The sequence below is a fragment of the Gobio gobio genome (assembly GCF_949357685.1).
Source record: "Gobio gobio genome assembly, chromosome: 23".
Lineage (NCBI taxonomy): Eukaryota > Metazoa > Chordata > Actinopteri > Cypriniformes > Gobionidae > Gobio > Gobio gobio.
The window spans coordinates 13,575,130-13,597,526 of record NC_137119.1 but is presented as its reverse complement, the minus strand read 5'-3'; the positions used below and the strand labels follow the sequence as shown (position 1 = coordinate 13,597,526).

The window sequence follows — 22,397 nt, the reverse complement described above, 5'->3', positions numbered from 1 at the left end:
GGCAACAGGACGCTCCTAACACTGGCCCTTGGGACAGAAACCAAGGTTCTTCCATATGACTAGGGAACGAAGGCATCTGCGCGTTACCCTGATCATACAGAATGGTTTTCCCCTCGAGGAAAACCCCTTGATTCCCAGCCATCACTGTAAGGATCTCATGCAGCAGGCCAAGAGATATTCTGTTGGAGTGAGCCCCAGCAGTCCTTAAACTGCTTCACAGTGATGCTGTGGCCTAGCTTCCTTCTAAAGACCACCGCCCGTATGGACTCGATACGTGCGGGAGACAATTGTGCCCCCAACGTAGAGAATCCCATACGACTCCCAGGAACACAGTTCCCTGAGAAGGCGTCAACACGCTACTGCGTGTAGAGTCTCAAAGGGCTAGGCCGCCTGGAAGAACCCGATATTGGTACGCTTTGCCCCCAAAAAGCGAACCTCAGGAACTTCCTGTGACACAGAAGGATGGATACAGGGAAGTATGCGTCCTCTTCAGACCCATCGTGACAGACCAGTCCTCAGACTGGATCTGAATCACAATGGAGGAATTGCTAAGCATCTTGAATCTGAATCTCCTCAGAGAACGATTCAAGTACCTCAGGTCTAAAGTTGGACACAACTCGCCATCCCTCTTAGGAACTATGAAGTACCGGCATTAGAATCCGGACTTCCTGTCTGCCAGAGGGACCCGTTCTATGGCCTCCTTGGCTAACAGGGCTGTACTTCTTGTTCCATAACCCGAACCTGCCCTGGGCCGACCACAGTCCGGACCACCCCGTTGAACTTCGGGGGAGGAGAACCGAACTGAAACCTGTAACCCAGCTCTACAGTCTGCAGGACCCACGTAGACACACTCGGAAGGCATGACCATGCGCCGAGATAATCTACTAAGGGAACCAGCCTCTCGAGGCTGGCCTCGGGTGTCAACCGAAACTCATTCCCGACCCCCTGAAGCGGCTAACCGGCAGGGAGCAGTCGAGAATGTTTTTCGGTTGGCGCACACGTTCGCTGCCCAGTCGCAAGTCCTACTGGAGGCGACGACGGCGGCGTGCGTGCGCGGGAAATCAGTGAGGCCCAAAGCGTCTTTGACGGCGGGAACACAGCACTGATTTCCCGAGAGCTCCTGGGGGAAAATGACCTCAGTCGCTCCTACCCGGGAGAGGGGGCTGGCCAGCAGGGGCCTCATCTAAGGGAGCTTCTTTTTTTTTCAAAGTCAGATTATATTTTATTTAATTCCTCAGAATTAAATGTGGCCGTAATCATCAGACGAACTGTTTATTTGTATTTATATGGACTCATAAAAGGTTCAAGCCATCATAATACAATTGGCTTTCATCCCTCGAGAAAAAAAGCCAAACAGTTTCAAACAATACGGTGAAACATGGTCTGAATGACAGGCTGAATATCTAACTCCTCAGAGTCAGCTCATATTTCATTTAAATCCTCAGATTTAAATGCAGCCATCATCAGACGATACTGTTTTATCGTACTATACGGACTCGTAACCCACACGTTGCCTCAGCAACGTGGCTCAAGCCGTTAAGCCAACCAGTATCTCATGCACACCGATCGCGTGTGTTCATTTTAATTGCATATATAAGGAGTGCTTCATGACTTTGACTGCCTCGATGCTGAGCGCGTCTAATTCCTCAGAATCAGACCGCTGAAGCATCAGGTCCTCCGCCCCGGGGGAAGAAGCCGCAGCGCGGGCTTCCACACGGGGAAGGAGAACATCTGAACTGTCAGACAAAGACTGGGAAGATGCCTCAGCAGTCCCAAGTCCCGCTGACAGTCCATCCGTGAGCCCCATGACCGGCCTCGCCGCACCGCCTTGGCGGATGCGGGACCGATCCACAGGGCTCACGAGGCTGGCTGGTCTCACTGAACACGGCCAGCCGAGAGCGGAGCAGCCTGAGTGTCAGCTTTCATAACGCTCGTAAGCGGCTCCCTCGAGAGCCGCCCGAGTATGCTGAACACCCAGACACTGCACACACAGCAGGTGTGCATCCAAGCCCGACATGTAACGGGGACACGGATGCACACACTGCTTAAACTCTCTCACTTTCCAGTCGCCATTTCACACACACTTTCACTTTTTGACAAACAGCAATAAATAGACAGACAGATTTCACACAGAGCGCTATGCTGAAGAGCGATAACTGCCATTACTATGCCTGGGCTCCCCTTATGTATCTTCCGGGTATGCCGTCATAGTTACGTCATGACGCAACACCAATCAGGATTGGCCTGATTTCATTTATACTTCAGACGCGCTGTTGCTTAGGGAGTGTCCCCAAATTCGTCGTTCCGATGCAGTGGGAGTTCCCTCGAAAGGGAACTGAAGATAACAAATAAGGTTCTGAGCCTAAAATAGAAATTTTCTCCAGGTATCTCTGTCTCTCTCTCATTCAAATGGGCATTTGGGGGGCCATACCGGGCGAGATCGGTCGTAAATATGGTGGCTTTCTATTTGGTAGTGACGTAGGTGGCATCTATGAATAATGGGCCATGGTTGGAACTTCCATCACGACAACAATCCAAAACAAACATCAAAATCAACACAATATGTGTCACTGAGAACAAAACCAAGCTTCTGCCATGACCATCCCAGTTTCCTGACCTGAACCTATAGACAATGAGTGGGGTGAACTGAAGAGAAGAATCTCCAACATGGAGCTGAGAAGTAATGGTCTCTGATCTCTTGTCAGGTGTTCTCCAAACCCATCAGGCATTATAGGAGAAAACCTATTGGAGAACCCCCCACCCCCTCCCCATTTTAAATCCTTTTACTTCAATGAAAGGTTAGATTTTTGCTAATTTTTGGAATTAAATATCAAAAGGATAAGCAATGCAAATTTATTTTTACAGGCATCTATGATCATATTTGCCAATGGTGCCAATAATTCTGACCACAACTGTATTATCAACAGTAAGCAATTCAATTATTTGGATTTTATTACTACTACTCATACTTGGGTTAGTGATTTAAACAAACCCTGTCTAAGCAAACTAAATTATGATGTTGATCTGGCAGAATATCATAGAGCTTGGGGGTGGGCTCTTTTGATTTTTAGCCAGTAAACACCCACCCATAGTGAATTTAGCACAGGAAAGCACTCAGATTTCACTCAAATCTTCTTCAGTATGATCTTTAATACATTTGATTAGCAATACATGCAGAGAACTTGATTTGAGGTAAATTCACAAATGCACATTCTCATGATTTAAAAATTCAAATTTATTTTATTTAACAAAGGTTCAGTTGTCACAGGATACTGATATAACAAAAGAAAATTACAAGTTATGGACAACAAATCATTGTTAGTAGCAAGCTTCATTTTAACCCAGACCTGGACTGGACCAGAGAAACAGTCCATCATAGACTCTAACCTGTGATTCACTGTAAAATTAACAGTAATATCAGTATTATTTAGTTACACACACCGACTCATTTCTGATCATCTGTCCATTTACAGTTTACTCTTAGAGAATATCCCTCCTCTTCCAGCACCTGAGCTGAATTTTGTTGCCCCAGTGATTGCTTCGGCTGAAATGACTGGCAGACCATGGTCAATCTCATATTGCATGGCCTGGGTGAAGGAGGAAGAGTCAAAGGCAGCGTGGTATGTGGAGTTACGGTCGGCACGGAGACAGAGCTGCGGAAATGCGCTGACCTGTTCAGCAAGTTCAAGAGCCACTTGAAGTGCTAAAACAAACGTAGACAAGACTGATTGTTAGAGGTGAACATGCCAAAACGGGACCATTCCTAATTGGTGAGTGTAACTTTGACAGAAGAGGTCAAAATTTCAGTAAAAACAGTCAATAGATGTCACAGTCACTATTTAAATATTTTTTTTTTGTGTGTGTTCAAGAAGCCATTTCACTCGGATATACGTCACAATAGGGAAGACTATCACAACTTCCGTTTCATGGCGACTTTAATGTGTGACCTTTAGTGACTTCCATATCATCACTCATTTCCTTCTGATATGGACTCATTTTGTCCTTCTGTGTGTGTGTGGCACATGAAAGCTCTGGCCTCTGTCCAGATCTCTTATGGAAAGTCCACTCGAGTGACTCTCACTTTGAAACTGAAGTGCTTACTTTAACCGTATCTTTAAACCGCTTTGAGCTCATCTCATCAAACCTGACTGTGATTGTGTGAATTGCAGTCACATTACATTAGTTTTATCTGTTTACATCCTCAAGGGAACTCTACTGTGGATGAATGAAAGATGCAAACACGCACATAGTGGTCAGATAACAAGACATCTACAGTACAGCATCGAAAGATGCACTGACATACTGTGGAAAAACAGATATAATCTAAAGGAATCACATTGTTATCAACATATATGACTTTTTCTTCTGTTGATCACTAAAAGGACCAGCTAGTCGTCTACTTCTGGCTAAACGGTGGGGTTACACTTTATTTCAATGGTCCAATTTGGACTTTCTGTTAAGTAACTTTGCAACTACATGTCAACTAACTTTGATTAAAATATTGGTGGAGTGTTAGGTTAGAGTTAGGTGGACCATCGAAATAAAGTATTACCAACAGCAGCTCTACCTTCAGGTCTCATCTTGCTGGATAGACTACACCTCTTCCATTACCACCCAATGCTGGCATCCAATCTTTAAGCAGAAATTTCTGGATGCAAAATGTTTGAATAATATCAATCTACAAATCTGACCCTTGATACAGTCTGGAATCATCACACCATGTTTGTTCATTTGGCCATCTCAATTGCACTTTCACATAGTCGAACTTACCACGTCAGACTTAGGATTGGTCATGTGACAAGCCAGAACACCCTCAAACATATTTTTGTAAGCAAAGACACCATCAATGACTTCTTCAACATGGTTAAAATCCGGCCAGTCACAAGAGGGGTGTAAGGCCCTGTGCGAACGTGATGTGCGAGGCCACCCCCCCACCCCGCTATTAACGGGGTATACTGTTGCTATAGTGACAAACTATTTGTTGTTTATGTGGATATTTAAGAAAGAAAATTGTATATTCAGTTTAAGCATTAGGTTCAATAAGTTAAACTGTGTAACTGAACTGTGCAGTGAGCACATTTTGATGCTTACATTATGTTCTAAATTATGAATGGGTCAAACGCGTTTGCAAAACGGCCTGAATCCACTTGAATGAGTTTGGACTGCTCTCTCACTGAATCATCTGAAGCGATTTCTCAGTCAGTAAAATAAACAGACAGTATTGAGAGGACAAGCGCTGTTTTTCAGTAGTTTTCCCTCTGTGAACATGCGCTAAATGTCTGAAAATGTTGTTGCTTTTTGCAGTTTTCAGATTTAAACACGTTTAAAACATGTAGAGATAGAGTTGTTCTGCGTCACTGCTGCTCTCTGATGCTCCGAAAGGTGCGTAATGTGCTTTATACTTATTTAATTATGCTTATTTGCTTTGGTTATATTATTTGTTTTTGGCTATATGCTTATTTAAATGGTTAATTTTGAATTATTACATTTAAATGGAATAATTCTCTCTACGAACTTGGCGTGCAACGTCACACTGACTGACATGTATGCGCATGAATCACTGTCACACGCACATGCACAGAGAAATATTGTTACATTTTTAACAAGCAGAATAATACTAGCCTAGAAATCATCGTCAGAAAATCTAATTTGCAGCCAGAGTAGTCTAGCAACTCTCCGTTGGCTTGCGAGCTGGAAAAACCAAACTCTGGTCAGGCCAATCACATCGTGTATAGAGTCGGTGGGCGGGCTTAACATAATGACGGCAGAGTTGCGGCGGTTCCGCGTGCTACTTGTGTAAACAAAGAAGCTGGGGAACAGCGGTCTTTCGAATCGGCTTTAGCCGCGACTCTGGAAGACTTTGAGTTAAGCTTTTCTTTGAGAAAAGAACAAAGAACGGCACTGAAGTCATTCTTAAGAAAGGAAGATATGATCAGAGTTTTGCCGGCCGGATACGGCAAAAGTTGAATCTATCAACTAGCTCCGCTTCACCTTCTTCGTTGCTATGGCTGGTTGTAGTGCTGTCCTATTGCGTGCAGAGGGAATTTGAAGGACAACCGTTTATCCCGCCCCTCGGATTGAGCCCTGCCAATGGTGAGTTCCCAGACCCAACATCTTGATGTGGGTTTGGCTTGTCAGGCTAGAATAATACAGCCAGGGGTGGAAAGTAACGAATTACATTTACTCGCTTTACTGTAATTGAGTAGTTTTTCTGTGTACTTCTACTTTTTTAAGTAGTTTTAAAAATCTGTAATTTCACTTTTACTCAAGTATGTTTTGTTTGAAGTATTGTACTTCGCTACATTTTAAACCACATCCGTTACTGAGTAAAAATTAATAATACAAATGAGGGGAAAACCGCGATCCGGAAACGACTGCATTGAATGGAAGGCGGGAGAACAAACACGCAAAAATCACAAAAAGATGGAGACTGATGGACAAGACAGACGTCAGACCCACCTGAAAGCGAAACGCCGTCATGAACCCCTGGATAGTATGGAAAAACTTTGGATATAGACAAAAAATAGCCGGGTGTTGTCCTGGAGGATATCAAATTAGCAAAAAAATGTTGATGCAAAGGAGGAAACACATAGAACATGTTCGGGAACACCATGCCTCTGTGCGGATAAAGGTACGTTTATAACTTAAGCCCACCGGCAACTATAGTTGCCACAGTTTATAGTTGTCATTTTCCTTTTGTAAGTATTTTTCTAGATAGTATCCATGTTTTTAATCTCAATGACATGCAAGAAAACAACCAAATAAAGGATTTCAAGAGAAAAAAAAGGTATTAAATTCCTTCCTGTCATATGAGACTGCCAACTTCCTACCCCTACTTCCAGGAAGCATAATGAAGGCAAACCCTCCCAAACAAAGGCTATTTTCATGTTACTAATAAGTATTTTTTTTTTGACATATATATATATCTACATAATCGTGAAGGTCTCTAGAATCATCCAGTCAAAACAATTCTTACAACAGCTTTTTGTACACTTATTCAAAAGTCCAAGCGGCAACTATAGTTGCCGGTGAGCAAATGCCTTGTAAGTACATATAATGGGGAAATGGGGTATACTGTGTTAACAGGTTAATAAATCAAGGTTTTTGGTCTTTAGTGCTTTTTGCTTTCATAATATCCCACCTAAAACATAACTTAACCCTTTAACTGACATCTCTACTGTACAGTAGACCGATAGGGAAAAATATAATATTTTATGATATTATGTCTTGTAAGGGACAAATTATTGAGGACCCTTCATCCAGTTTGGAATGGATGTGTTTCATTCTAATCGGTCAAGGACCGTCATTCATTTTATGACTAGTAGCTTACGGTTCCATTATAATGTGGAAATTCAGGCAAGTAATGAGTTTACATTTACATTATTATATGAAATCACCTACTACAGTCAGCCATTGAATACTATGGGACTATTTGTTTATTTATGTATTTTTGTTACATAGATGTAATTTTTTCATCATTATATGAATTTATTTTCATTTAACTTTTTGATACACAAAGGCAAGGGCAACTTAATGGCTGCACTTTGTTCCAGCACAGGGACAAATGTATTTGTTTTTTGTTGTATTTTCATATTCAACAGATTATAAGATAGATGCAGCTTTTTTGAGTTTGCATCGAATGTTCTTCGACTTTTATACACAATACATTTGTTTATGAATAAAGATTGATCTGTTGAAAACAGTTATTTTGAGTTAGATACCAAATGTTCTCCTCCTAGTCAAATTTGACATTGAAGGGGTGCATACAACATATTTGCCCACCGGCAACTATAGTTGCCGCACATTCAAATACGATTTTCAAGAAAAAAAACTAAAACCTGGGGAAAATAAATGCAGAAAATGTGCACATAGGACACTATTAACATGACTATATGCATGAAACCATTCAGAAAAATTTGGGCACAAATGGGTTAAGGCCGAATGATTTCTGTGATGCAGAGGGAATCCCAGAATCCAGACATGACATTTTAATTTACAGTATAATGCAGATGTCACGTAAAACACGCAAAATGATGGATGAATGAATACATCGAAAATAGAGCTGTACAATAAATCAAATCGCAACATGGTCTGTGAATATTAAAGCTCAAAACACTGCTATTTAAATATTTGATCTGCTTGTTCTGTCTCTGTGTGAATGAGCAGCGCCGTTTCTTCTACTAGCCTACATACTCAAGTACACGATGCTTGTGGTGTTTAACGTCCCACAAACCATATTTGGACATGAACACATGAACATTTCCAGAGCTGATCTGAGACCCCCTAATGAGCATTTTCATCATTCTATTTGATTAAAAACCATTGTCAAATACACTCTGAAACAGGTCAAAATAAACGTTTGGTTTAGATGAAACTGTGACAGAAATAGAAAATAGGACTACAATAGAATACTTGTCAAAATGATAATATTAATAACAATAATAATAATACATAATTTAAACATTATGTAAGAATATATTTTTAAATCCATGGATTAATTTAGTAAAACTGTTTTGCAAAAAAATGAAAGGATAAAAGTTTGTTACATTTTATTTGATTACCACTGTTTTGGTAGCCTAATGTATTTGTATTAAATCATAAAAAGAAAATTTCATAGGACTCTATTAAACCTTATTGCATATGCATTTGTAGGAGTTTCCCTTTCAGACGTAAAATTTATGGCAGGAGAGTATTTAAATCAATCATGCAAGGTGATTTACTAAGGTTTGCGCTCGTCAATGTACTGGTATTTGCACCATTATTTACCGCCCAAAAAAGCATGTCTTAAACCAGATGCTAATTTGCGCCTCTCTTGGTAGACTGCGTTGGTCATTACGAAAATGATCCAGCTACATCTGTGTTTTTTTAATTTGCGTATTGTCAGTAGATTCATCTCCCATCTGCGCTTTTTTGAAATTGTGCGGTCATGCTAATTTGCCCTGTTCTAAATCTGGGCCAGAGTGGTTTATGATTTTCAATTGCCTCCTCATGCTGAAGCAAGTTTCAGGGCGTACTGTATGTGTACCTTGGCCATCGGGCACCACTCTGTTTGCCAGTCCAAATGTTAAAGCCTCTTGCGCCTTCACCGGTCGGCCTGTGAGAATGAGATCTAGAGCTCGAGAGAGACCAATCAGCCATGGCAATCTTAAAGTACCCCCATCAATCAATGGAACACCTGTGTGAGACAGACAGAAAGAAAGAGGCTTATAGACAAATATAGACTGGACAAATGTGAATTATGAACACACACAGATATACAGTACAGTTTGAGGTCAGATTTTATTTTCTGAAAGATAATAATGCTTTTATTCAGCAAGTAAATACATTTATAATGTTATGAAAGATTTATTCTTTTGAACTTTCCACAAAAATACTAAGCAGCTGTTTTCAATATTGATAATAATAATAAATGCTTCTTGTGCACCAAACCAACATATTAAAATTATTTCAGAGTGACACTGAAGACTGAATTAATTGTTTGAAAATTCAGCTTTGTCATCAGCAATAATTAAAAATAATTTTGGTAACACTTTACAATAAGGTTCATTAGTTAACTACATTAGTTAACATTAACTAATAATGAACTGCACTTATGAAGCATTTATTTATCTTTGTTAATGTTAATTTTGACATTTACTAATGCATTATTAAAATCTTGTTAACATTAGTTAATGCACTGTGAACTAACATGAACAAACCATGATTTTTACTAACTAACGTTAACAAAGATTAATGCTGTTTCAGACTAATGCTGAACAGAATTGTTGTTCATGGTTAGTTCATGTTAACTAATGCATTAACTAATGTGAACTAATACAACCTTATTGTAAAGTGTTACCATAATTGTAATATATTAAAATAGAAAACAATTATTTTTAAACAAATAAATGCAGCCTCAGTGGGCATAAGAAACATCTTTCAAAAACATTAAACAAACAAAACAAAAAAACTCTTGAACGGTGCTGTATAAATGAGCTATGTACAATATATAGGTGACCACATTAATACTGAATTTAGTGAAATATTATTAGCTAGTAGCATTAATTATAATGTCAATAGTAGTGGAAATGTATTAATTTTTTTACTAATATTAATATATATTTAAATCTCTTTTATTGATATTAATATCAAAATAAACTGCAGATATAATTTAGATATTAACATAAATCACAAATATTGATTAAATTAAACCGGGGAAATATGATGTCATAATTAATTCATATTCATGAGCGGCTTTATTTATGCCCTTAAAATGAGATTTACATTAAGCTCTAAATTCTGAGTTGAGTTTTAGATTATTTCAGGTTTTTGTTAAATATAGCATGGACGTATAATAATAGTAGCCACTGTATTGCCGTCTTCATATTATATGAAAATAATTATATTGTAATAAGCATCAGTCAGAATATAGCACAACCAGTGCCTAATTTATAAATGAATAATTGCCGGATCCAAAACAACAATTAAAAGGTGCTGTGACCAACATAACTTCAGTTTTCACGGAACAAAAAATAGTGTCACTAAATGGTGATCGCACAACTATAAGAGCATCATTCCCAAGTTTCTGCACAGCCCTGTCTGTCACATATTTATATAGATACGTTGAGACCAAATATCACTTAGTGATAATCTCTCTCACCGACGATATTGTTGCTTCTTCCATTACTTTGATTTCTGACTGATCTAACTCTCATTGCTTTTGTCTCTGGCTACCCTGATTAGTATTAGTAGTAGTAATAGTCCAGAGGTGCAGTTCCATCTATTCAGGATCTCTTTTGATCAAAAACACCACCAGCTCATCGCGGATATGAAAATGAGCTTGACTGTCTTTTTGACATTTGATGATATTAGCTTATTTTTAATAGAATAATTCATCAGGTATATACATGCTCTAAACTTCCCACTGTTCACTGCGCACAAAACAATAAGATGTAAGCTGTCACCATGTATCGCCCTTGTTAATGTCGGATTGTTTAAAAACAAAGGCTGGAACACAAAATTTGACATTTTCCGGAACAGGATCCAGCAGCATCTGGCTCAAATTAAGCACTGAGTGCAACCCAAATAAAATGTATTATGTGAATGATCATAACAGGCCATTGTTTTACCTTCACTTATTGACACACACACACGGTTTTAAATACATGTCTAATCACTAGCAATCTCTCTGCACTGAGAGCTTTCTCTATCTCTGCCAATTCAAACTAGCATCATTACTAGCAGATTCTAGAAAGGACATGTTCCCCCAAAATCATCAGTCCAATTGTTGCGGGTTATGGAAATAGTGCAGCTTTATTCATCTAGCTTGAGAGGGTGAGAGATAATGAGTGGACATCTGCCACTAATCACGTCCACCAGTCCGACACACTACACATCTGGCAGCCTGCGCTGAGGTAGGAGGGAGATTCTGTCAGTAAGCACATCCTTCCATATTTCCTCCGCTCCTTTACCCCATTACTCAAGTCTGTAGTTCAGAGAGTCAGTCCTCCATCTCTATTACACATCTGCAAACATGCAGCTGACACACCAGACATGATGAGGTGCATCTGTTTCAGAAGATGTGTCTATAAAGTCTAAAAAGCAGAGGCAGAATGTAGACTTCATAAATGAAAGAACCCAAAAGAATGAAGGAACATTCACTCTTTTATAAATTGCATTGTCAGAGTCACCAAATTGCTGTATTAGTTCAAGTCATTTACAATTATGTTCAACTTTGCTTCATCACCAGCAGTCACAGTCACTCAATTAGCCACAAATCACCAATATTCATAAAGAACAGTTGACATCTGCTTTCTTTGTCGTGATTTTAAGGGTGTAGAAAGAGCCAGCTCGATTTGAAATCTAGTGAAAAGATTTTGGAAAGCATAATTGGATCTGAAATTCTCATTAGTCGTTAGCGTGTTCCAGCAAAAGTTTTGCTTGTAAGATACAGTGCACTTTCACAAACCTTGCATTGTTCCGCTATGTTCTTGCTCCATTTTAATTAATGCTTCCAAGGGATTCTCTGACATACAAGGTCAGAAAAAAATGCATGTTTATGGGTCAGTGGCACAGCAGTACCCAGGAAGGTACGTATTTGTAGGTACATACCCTTACAACCCTACAGGGTGCATATTAATACTTCAAGAGTACAAATTAGTACATTGAGAAGTAAGCCTTTAAGGGAAGTGCCCTAGAGATATATTTTAGCAAAACTTTGTTTTACAACAGGTATGTTAACATACTAACTTTTGTCAATCCGAATAAATCCCATCCGATTTCAGATTCTGAAAGTTCTATGTACCCTGGACCTGTGTGCACATTCATTAATTAAACATAAGCCCTGGTCACACTACCAGTGACACGCAGTGACAAAATGGCTCTCATTCATTTTAAATAGATCCCTGGCGACTTTCTGCGAAGACAGTGAACGTGGACAACAGGATGTGGGCGTGTCCAGTGATAGGACAAGGCTGACAAATACAAGAGAAGACTGTCGAGGTTACGTGATCCTTCTCCTCTTGATCTGAACTAAACATGATAGATAATCCCCTCTACATTTTATAAAAAAAGATATTAAAATAAGACCAGGTTCAGTTAACACATTATGATTTATATACTCATCATCATCATCATGTCCCATAACCCCCCATAGGAGGTTGTTGGGGCACCACAGACATTCTATTGACCAGCTCTCTCCACTACTCTTTGTACCTTGCAGTTCTCATAGCTTGGCTGAGCTTCAATTCAGTCCACTCTGGGATATTATCTTCTCATCTCTTTTTCTGTCTCCCTCGCTTCCTACTACCTTGTATTGTGCCTTGAAAGATGGTCTTTGATAGGCCTGACGATCTAGTGATATGACCAAATCATTTCAGCTTTCTCTTCTTGACAGTTATGAGCAAGTCATCATATGGTCCGATGGCTTGATTGATTGTTTGCCGGATTTCGTTGTTTTTGTCGTGATTTTAAGGGTGTAGAAAGAGCCAGCTCCATGACAGGATTCACGACAGGATGTGGGCGTGTCGAGTGATGGGACTAGGCTGACAAGTACAAGAGAAGACTGTAGAGGTTACATCATTCTTCTCCTCTTGATCTGAACTAAGCATGATAGATAATCCCCTCTACATTTTATTTTAAAAAAATTAAAATCATTCAAGTTCATTTTACACATTAGATTTATATACTCATCATCGTCACCTCCCATAACCCCCCTTAGAAGGTTGTTGGGGCACCACAGACATTCTATTGACCAGCTCTCCCCACTACTCTTTGTACCTTGCGGTTCTCATAGCTTGGCTGAGCTTCAATTCAGTCCACTCTCGGATATTATCTTCCCATCTCTTTTTCTGTCTCCCTCGCTTCCTACTACCTTGTACTGTGCCTTGAAGGATGGTCTTTGATAGGCCTGACGATCTAGTGATATGACCAAACCATCTCAGATTTCTCTTTTTGACAGTTACGAGCAAGTCATCATATGGTCCGATGGCTTGATTGATCGTTTGCCAGATATCGTTGTTTGTGACTTGCTGCGTATAGGATATGCCCAGGAGTCTTCTGTAGCACCTCATCTCCATGCTTTGAATTCTTCTCTGTAAATCTGCTGCAAGTATCCATGATTCACAAGCATAGAGAAAATTGAGATGACCAGTGAACGCAGTAATCTCATTTTTAGTCTAAGCCTGATGTTTTTGTCTCTCCAAATGGGCTTAAGACAATGCAGCAGTTGTTTGAGCTATCGTGGCGAGAACTTCTTGCCTAGACCATTTGTCAGAGACTATCGCTCCGAAACTCTGTACAGTCTCAAGTACTTTCCCGTTAACTTTAATGTGTATATTGATGCCATTGATGTTGTTGGTCATAATTTTCGCTTTCTCTGCACTGATTTTCATTCCAGTGGTTGTGTCAAGTCTGTCTACCAGGCTGCCAGTTATTTTTCTTCTCCAGCTAGCCCGTCAATGTCATCTGCAAAATGGAGGTTTTTGATTGTTCTACCACCTATGCTGACGGTTCCCTCATGGTTTTCCAGGGCATCCGCCATGATGCGCTCCAGCAAGCAAAATGCAAGCAAAGCAAAATGCCAGCAGTTCAGGAAAATGACTTGTCAGAAACTTGTGTTACACTTTACAACCAGGAGACCCTGTGCAGCAGCTAATCAAACTGGGTCTGAATGTCATTCATACATTTTAATAGGCAACCAGTAGTGGAAACACCCACTGGGTTTTTAGCCACTGTCGACATGCAGTGACAAAGTCGCTGGCAGTGTGAACACAACTTACGACATATAAACATAATGGCAATGCACATATGAGCAAGACAATTTTGAATCCGATTGAGAAAGTTGTCAGATTCAAGAGCTTCCATGGCTTAAATTATTCTTAAACGGACTAAGATATACACCACCCATTTCAATTAGATCTAAATTAATTTGAGCGTGGCACAGTGCGCTAGATGGTCTTTCTGTGTAGAAAATGTTCTCCGTGTGTTGCCATGGGTTTCCTTCTGGTGCTCTGATTTCCCCCAAAATCCAAAAACAGGATAAGTGAATTAGAGACAGTAAATTGCCTGTAGGTATGGGTGAGATTGTGATAGCCTATGTCTATGTTAGCAATGTGATAGACTGGCCATCCAACCATGGCAGTTCCAATATAAAACTGCTTGTCCTAATAGACTCACAGATGGATTGAGCTCAGGATTGAAGGAGATGATCAGTCTGATTAAGCCATCAATCTGATTATAAATTAATTATTAGGTTATATTAAACATAGCTAGTGTAAACTCTAGTGTGCATGCATCATTTTGACCCCAGAGGTATCGCAAGCACAAAGATTGGTCAATATCTCAGCCAACACGCTCAGAAAAGGGAATGTATCATTTAATGTCTCAAAGGGAAGAGTTAGCAAAAGTAGCCCATACATCTTAGCAACCCAATCCTCTACCTTCATGCTCAGATCTTGACTATTGCTCACACACACACTCACTCTCACACACACACACACACACACACACACACACACACACACACACACACACACACACACACACACACACACACACACACACACACACACACACACACACACACACACACACACACACACACACACACACACAGAAGTGGTACAATGGCTTTACAGAAATCACAGAATGACTCCATGTCAGTAGTCCAGCATTAGCACCTGGGTGATTTCAGTTCACCTCAGGTGTTTGACTGAATGAATAGATCTTTCTGTTTAAGCCTGAGCCTGCGGTTGAACTTTTACGTCTTCCTGTGTGAGTTCATGCTGGTGGTACTGGTATCCACAGAACATCAAAGTCCCAACAAAGCCTATGATGCAAGCTTGTACACACAATAGTGTTGCGGTTATGCTGTGTTACACCACACTACCACACTAGACCTTTAGGAAAAAACCTTTACACGTACACACAACTATACAATTACACAAACTTTAGACAGCTAAATAAGGACACTAAGCTTTAAGTTGTCTGTGAAATCAGAACCAACATGATCATGATATGAAGCCTAATTAATTATATTTCTAAATCCCTGAGGGTTAAACCTGAGATTTAGTTTGTTTCAGTTTAATCTATTCAACTGGGAACAAAAAAAAGATGCTCAGGAAATGAGTATAAGTCTTTCATTCTCACGATTAATCAAATCCGTCAATGTATTTGATGAAGTCTGATGGGTTCCAAGCATTATAAGCCAAGGAAGGATCTGAAGGTTAAAAGAGAATGTCTGCAAAATCTGAGAAAGGTCGAGTCATTTCAGTTGTTGGCAGCCACTCCGGTGGCTGAGGTGGACGAATGGAAATTGCATTCAGAACAACTGGCTTTGACCACCTGGGCTGTTGGATAAGATACAACGTGCGCAGTTAGGGCCTTTTAAAAATGATAAACTCAGATTTCTCTGATCTCTGATAAATGTACTGCATTTCATTTGAACTGGGAACAAAATATCCAAGAGAAACAGAATATTCAATGAGAATTAAAAGTGGGCGTTTTGGAATCAGAATGGAATCAGACCTGAACGTGAAGTTCATGTGAAGTTCATGTGAAGTTCCAGTCCAGACTCCGCCAGAACCCACTATTTAACTGGGACATGGAAGCTGAAAGTCAGGTCATAAAATTTTTGTTTCCCATTGGTAACACTTTTTATTAAATTACTTGCAATGCTTAAATATGTCAACAAAAAAGAAAGGTTGAGTTAAAGGCGGAGAAAGTTATAACATTTAAATAAAAAATTATTACAAAAAGACTTATTTGGTATAACATGCACTCATGTATTTGTGCACAATAAGACCAGGAAGGTGTATTAAGAAAGTAAATAGGATCAATATACTAAAGCAGGGCCGTAACCACCATAGACATTGAGGGGCACAAGTCCCCCTGAATCATTAGAAATGGCCAAAATGCTTGTACTCCTTTACAGACCGCTCCGTTTGTTGCTAGGATGACAAAAGTAAAATGTAAATTTTTTAGGTTGGTCTGGCTCAGCGGCCTAACAGCGCCACGGTCACTGTTTTACGATAAAAAAACGTTCAGCAACCAACAGTAATATCGAGTGATGAAAACTACTTGACAAATTTTTTTGTGAAATGTCACTGTTTTGAATTGAAAATATGACATCATTTATGTAACTGAATTTGACCTGAAAAGAAACTTTTTGCATTTTTACATATTAGGCAGATGAAAATAAGAGTGAATGTGTGCATATTTAAAAATATATTATTTGCAAAATATTTTACTTCATAACTACAATAGAACTGGAACTTTTAACGGTCTTATTTCTTTTTCTTTATTTCCTCAAATCCCTTTTAATCCTTTAATTATTTAATTCCTTTTTATAAACCAATAAGACCAAATAATACCCCTTCCCCACATAAAAAAAAAAACCTTGCCCTTGATTATTTCGCAGGAATGAGAGTATAGTTCCTAGCCATATCGGCCTAGAAAATCACAACTTTTCATTTTCCGTTGGTCTTAGTACACAATGTAACTACAGAAGAGTCAAGTTTTAAAGGGGTCATGAACTGTTTTTTTGTTGTTGTTGTTTTTATACTGTTGTCTGAGGTCAACTTATGACATTCGTGTGTTTTTTACATTAAAAAACATCATAATGAATAAGTAATAGGCTATTTTCTGCTTTGGTTTTGAGGCTCTCTGAAAAAACGCTTGGTTTTGATGGGCGTGCCGCACTGAAGACTTGGAAGTAAACGCCCACGGCTAGGATTGGATAACATTTGCATATTTAATGAGCTTCAGCTCCCCTCAGTACATGTGGAAATTGTTTTGAAAGCGTCTGGAGAAACGCTCACAGGGCTCGAAAAATATCTTTATCAAACAAACACAATGATTCATCTCTCATCCACCCGCAATTGATTGGAATGTTATTTTTGTATTACTTGGCCAGCCCGATCAGTGAATATAACCACGAACCGTACACACACACACACACACGCACGCGCAAGAAAGGAATGTTATTTCACTATTTAATATAGCCCGTCGGCAGGCCGGTGATACGTTTTAGTAGACCGTCTGGAAAACACATAGCCCCGGGACGTTGGGCTTTGCGTGCACTGCCGTTACAAGTCTGATCACGAATGAACCAATAACACCTTCTCCAGCCTGTGACCGTGTGCTAAGGTATGTAATCAATAGATATCAAATAGACATGTGCCGGTAAACGGTAATACCATATACCGCAATAATGAACATGCACAATATTGTTATCGTGGGCACTTCAAAATACCGTGAATAATTATTTATTACGAATTATTCAGATTTTTAGAATGAATTTTAAGAATACTTAACCCATCAACCGTTTAAAATGAACAACACCTCAAAGAGGAACGCGCACTGACGTAAATAGACCGTGCATGAGCCGAGCACATGGCGGAATGAGGAGACGTGCTGAAGTGCACATTCATTCTTCGACAGCAGAGGGCGCTGACGGAACAGCAGAAATGCAGCCGTTTCTCCAGTAATCACATAACCTAATACATAATACTTAAAGACTTAAGGCTATTCATTTTCAAACTTGAATTTTATATTTTAATCTGGACTAAATTACATGCCCTAGATATTGTTTGAATATGTTCTGACTGTTGTTCAATCACACACTTTACAAGGCTCCAGTATTTAACATTAGTTCCTTCATTAACAAACTGACAATGAAAAATACTTCTAAAGCATGTATTAATCTTAGTTAAATGTACATTTCAGCATACCTATTGTTCTTTATAATTCTTTTGCACTTTAATCTGTTTTAAATATTTGTTTAATTTATACATTTTTGTGTATTGCTTTATTGTATTTAAATGTTTGGTTCTTTTGTTATAAGAAAGTGATTTAACCTGTTATAGTATGACAACACTTTTTTTGCAACTTATTTCAATATCGTGATAATACCGTATACCGTGATAAAAGCTTCAGCAATTAATCGCAACATGAAAATTTGATACCGGCACATGCCTAATATCAAACGATCTGTTACAATGCAATACTAACACATATAAAAAAACATGTTTTACTCACATAAGTGTGTGTTGCACCGTTCCTGTCGGATCCAATATAGAAGGCACAGCATTGTGTTTTAATCTCAATATGTCTGCAAATCCAGTCTCGACCTGTATCTTGTTTACAAACGATTCTGCAGTGAAATGAAGCGAACAAACGCGCAATGTCTTACGCACGTGAGCTGGAACCGGCATGTTTATTGCTCGGTAGCACGACCCGTTTATCTCCATGAGTCGGTGGGCGGGCTTGAGGTGGTGCTTCTGCATTCTATGACGTCAGTGGTCAGTGGTCATATTCTGAGATCTCTTGTTTTCTGGGCCTGGTGTCAATAAAAGCTTTTCTTTGACTGACAAGGACGTTTTCAGCTCTGAAACATACAGGATATTCTTATATCACAATTAACTTTTATATATCAAAGGCTTAAAGGAAAGTTGATTTCTCAATTCATAACCCATTTAAATAGGAAAAATATTGAAACTCTTTGGTCATTTTTGAGTGAGATGCTAATGGTCTATTCCATAGACCGTAAAAAAATATGGACGACGCGACTTCATTGACTTCCGCTGACCAAAGTTGAAGCTTTCATTGGCCCGCTCACGGCGCTGACATCTTGGGACCGAGTCTGCGCAGTAGCGATCTCGGGACCGGAGTTGCGCAGTAGAGAACAGGAAGTAGAGGCGCGATTATCAAAAGCCCGCCCACACTCTCGCAGATGCAGAACAATTAATTATGTTGGTGTGAAATAAACAGTTATGGAAATGTAGAAATTAAAGCTAAAGCTCCAATCTCCTCCCAAAAATCCAGAAAAAAGTCCGTTAGTGCCTCAGTGACAACTTCACTCAGAGAAGCCGTCAATCTCAGCTGTCAATCATGACGTCACACCCCCCGTTTTATAGCATCAAATAACTCACTAAAACTAAACTTATTTAAAAAACGAACACTTGAAATGAAATTATTGTAATAAAAACTGCCTAAAATGACAGAAACCATCTTTAGGAAACAATTATTTGAAGTGTAATTAAATTGTTTAGTGTGTCTCGCGCCCATTCAAATACATGGAGAGGCGGGGTTTAGGAGCTGTACTGGGACCGGCCACCGGGGGGGGGGGGGGGGGGGGGGGGGCGATCGAGGCGCGAAAGCTTCAATTTCTGACTGGAGCACTACAGGCTTGGTCTATTCGAAAACGGTAAAACTCAACTGTTTAACTCACAGGGGAGCCTATTTTCAAAAAAAGAGGAGTGTTCCTTTAAATGGTTTGTCCACATTCTTTTTAGGGCTGTTTCTTTCAGTTTACTCGCTCAATGTAGTATTCTGAAGACACAACAGGAAGTATTTGGCCACATCAGAGAGATTTCAGTGAGTTTTGGTAGCATATTTTCCTTTTCCAGTCTTGCCTCCCCCACCCGTGTCTCTTTCTCATTTATTTCTCTTCGTCTCTCACCATGAGGGATTCCCCTAGGCTGTTCCCATCTTGGTATCCCAAATACAGCCCTAAAATAAAGCCCTAAACCTTGCCAAAACAAGATTAGGTAAAATAAAACCGACAAGCAGGATGTTAAAATAAATCCTTTTCCACTGATGGTGGCCAAGACGTCTATTATGTGAGATGAATGGTGTTTAAGGGCCTGCTGTGCACTGTAGGGTAAGTACAGGAGAGAGTGAGGAAAATGCAGAGGAAATAAGTGGGTAGTGTCAGAGTGCTTAGCCTTGTTCTGGGAGAAACAGTCTCCAAATGATAGTTCTCATTTAAACTCGATCATAGCGGAATGGCCACAGGAACCAATGTGTGGCAAAAACAACACATGAAATTTGTTGACAATACATTTTGGTTGAGTGAACCGTTACATGCTACATGCTCCAATCAGAAGAGTAATGCGACTATAGTTATAGATTAACACATGATATCACCAACAAACAAAAAAAAGTGTAGTGTCTGTTTATGCAAAAGTCACTGCCACAATTTAAGGATGTTGCTAGTGTTTGCTAAGCTATACGGAGTATGTTTGAACAAAATGCTTTGTGGTTGGTGTTGTGAGTGGTTTCCAAGGAGTTGCTATGCAGTTACTAAGAGCTGGTGTGTATACTGTTGCAGTTGCTAGGGTGTTGTGGGTTGCTATGTACTTGCATAGATGGGCCATTCTACAGAATTGGTTCAAAGTCAGAGTTGGAACCTCTTGAAAAAAAAAATTCCTTTTCCACAAATTTAGTATGCATGCAAATTGTATAATATCCAAGGTACACATTTCCTAAGTGTGCAGTTTATTCTCATATTGTATTTTCAGAAAGTTTTAAAATATTTTTCCTCTCCCCAAATTTGTCACTACCGAAACACAATAATATATAATTTAATAAGAAGGGTTATTGTTGATCTGAAAATTAAGCTTTGTCCCCGTAATCACAGGACCAGATACCAGTAATTTGCCAAGAGATCTCTTATTTATTATTTTTATATGTCAGACATACAGTGGCATGAAAAAGTATGTGAACTGCTTGCAGAATCTGTGAAAATGGGTATAATTTAAACTAAATAAGAGGGATCATACAAAATGCATGTTATTTTTTATTTAGTACTGTACTGAATAAGATATTTTACATAAAATTGTTTTACATATAGTCCACAAGACAAAAAAAATAGCTGAATTTATTAAAATAACCCTGATAAAAAGTTTATGAACCATTGATTCTCAGTGCTGTGTGTCGTTCCCTGGATGATTGTCCTCAATTGTCCTCAGTGTGAAAAGATGGATCTTAAAATCATACAGTCATTGCTGGAGAGGGTTCAAATATGAAAAAGAGGCTGGAAAACTGAAGAATGTGCAGGACCTGGAGGATTTTTCTGAAGAACATTGGGCAGTTTAACTGCTCAGGACAAACAAGGGACTCATGAACAACCATCACAAAACAAAAAAACAGCCATGGATCCTCCAGGGAACGACACACAGCACTGAGAATCAATGGTTCATAAACTTTTTATCAGGGTTATTTGTCTTGTGGACTATATGTAAACATTTTTTATGTAAAATATCTTATTCAGGACAGTACTAAATAAAAAATATCATGCATTTTGTATGATCCCTCTTATTTAGTTTAAATTATTCCCATTTTCACAGATTCTGCAAGCGGTTCACATACTTTTTCATGCCACTGTAGTAGAGACATTGAAAAGTTATATGTCAGCTTTATGTGTTTCTCCATTCATCCTTTCCTCTACCCTCTCCCTTCTCCATCCTCCCTGTCCCTCTCCCTCTATCTGCCTATCTGCTGTCTTCTCTTTTTCTCTTCTACTGATCTCATCCCTTCTTCTTCTCGTCTCTGCTGTCTTCTGTCTGGGGCAGTACACTCAATTTGGATGTTATCTACTACTAATAGAGGAACTCAGTAGGAAGAGATTTCCTTAGAAGAGAAACATGCATTCTATGTTTAAAATAGAGTGTGTACTTCATGCTTACATGTGTTGCACAATCCACTTTCCTTATAAAGAATACTGTACATCAGTCGACGATACGTCACGGAACAAATACATCAGCAGAAACTTATGCTATATGCATCAGTGGAAACATGTGCTACATGTATGCACATTCCTGTAACAAATATAGCTCATCCCATGTCTCTCCTTGGGACACATGTACAGACACAGCCTGACTTTACAAAATACATTATAAAATAACTATGAAAATAATAATAAAAAATTGCATTAAACAATACAATTTAAATCTTCAGTTATATTGACCAATTAAGAAATCAATAACAATTACAAATGTAATTTATGACATTTGTTGTATGTGGAATCCAATGCATATAGTCAATCATACTGATTTCAAAGTTAAAGGGTTAGTTCACCCAAAAATGAAAATTAGACCATGATTTACTCACCCTCAAGTCATCCTAGGTATTTATGA

The 22,397-nt window shown here is 39.2% G+C and overlaps 1 protein-coding gene across 2 annotated transcripts in view; it reads right to left on the bottom strand.

Moving 5' to 3' along the window:
• Positions 1–3,130: 3,130 nt before the first annotated feature.
• Positions 3,131–22,397, bottom strand: part of LOC307119992 (enoyl-CoA hydratase EchA19) — a 37,771-nt gene continuing 18,504 nt past the window's right edge. The window contains exons 5-6 of one of the 2 annotated variants that reach the window (XM_079806811.1): positions 9,026–9,175; positions 3,131–3,703 (exon numbers count right to left, since the gene is read on the bottom strand). In XM_079806811.1, coding sequence (XP_079662937.1) covers positions 3,468–3,703; positions 9,026–9,175 — 386 coding nt within the window. In that variant the 3' untranslated portion in view covers positions 3,131–3,467. The remainder of the gene's footprint in view (positions 3,704–9,025; positions 9,176–22,397) is intronic. The other variant, XM_079806812.1, reaches the window with a different exon arrangement.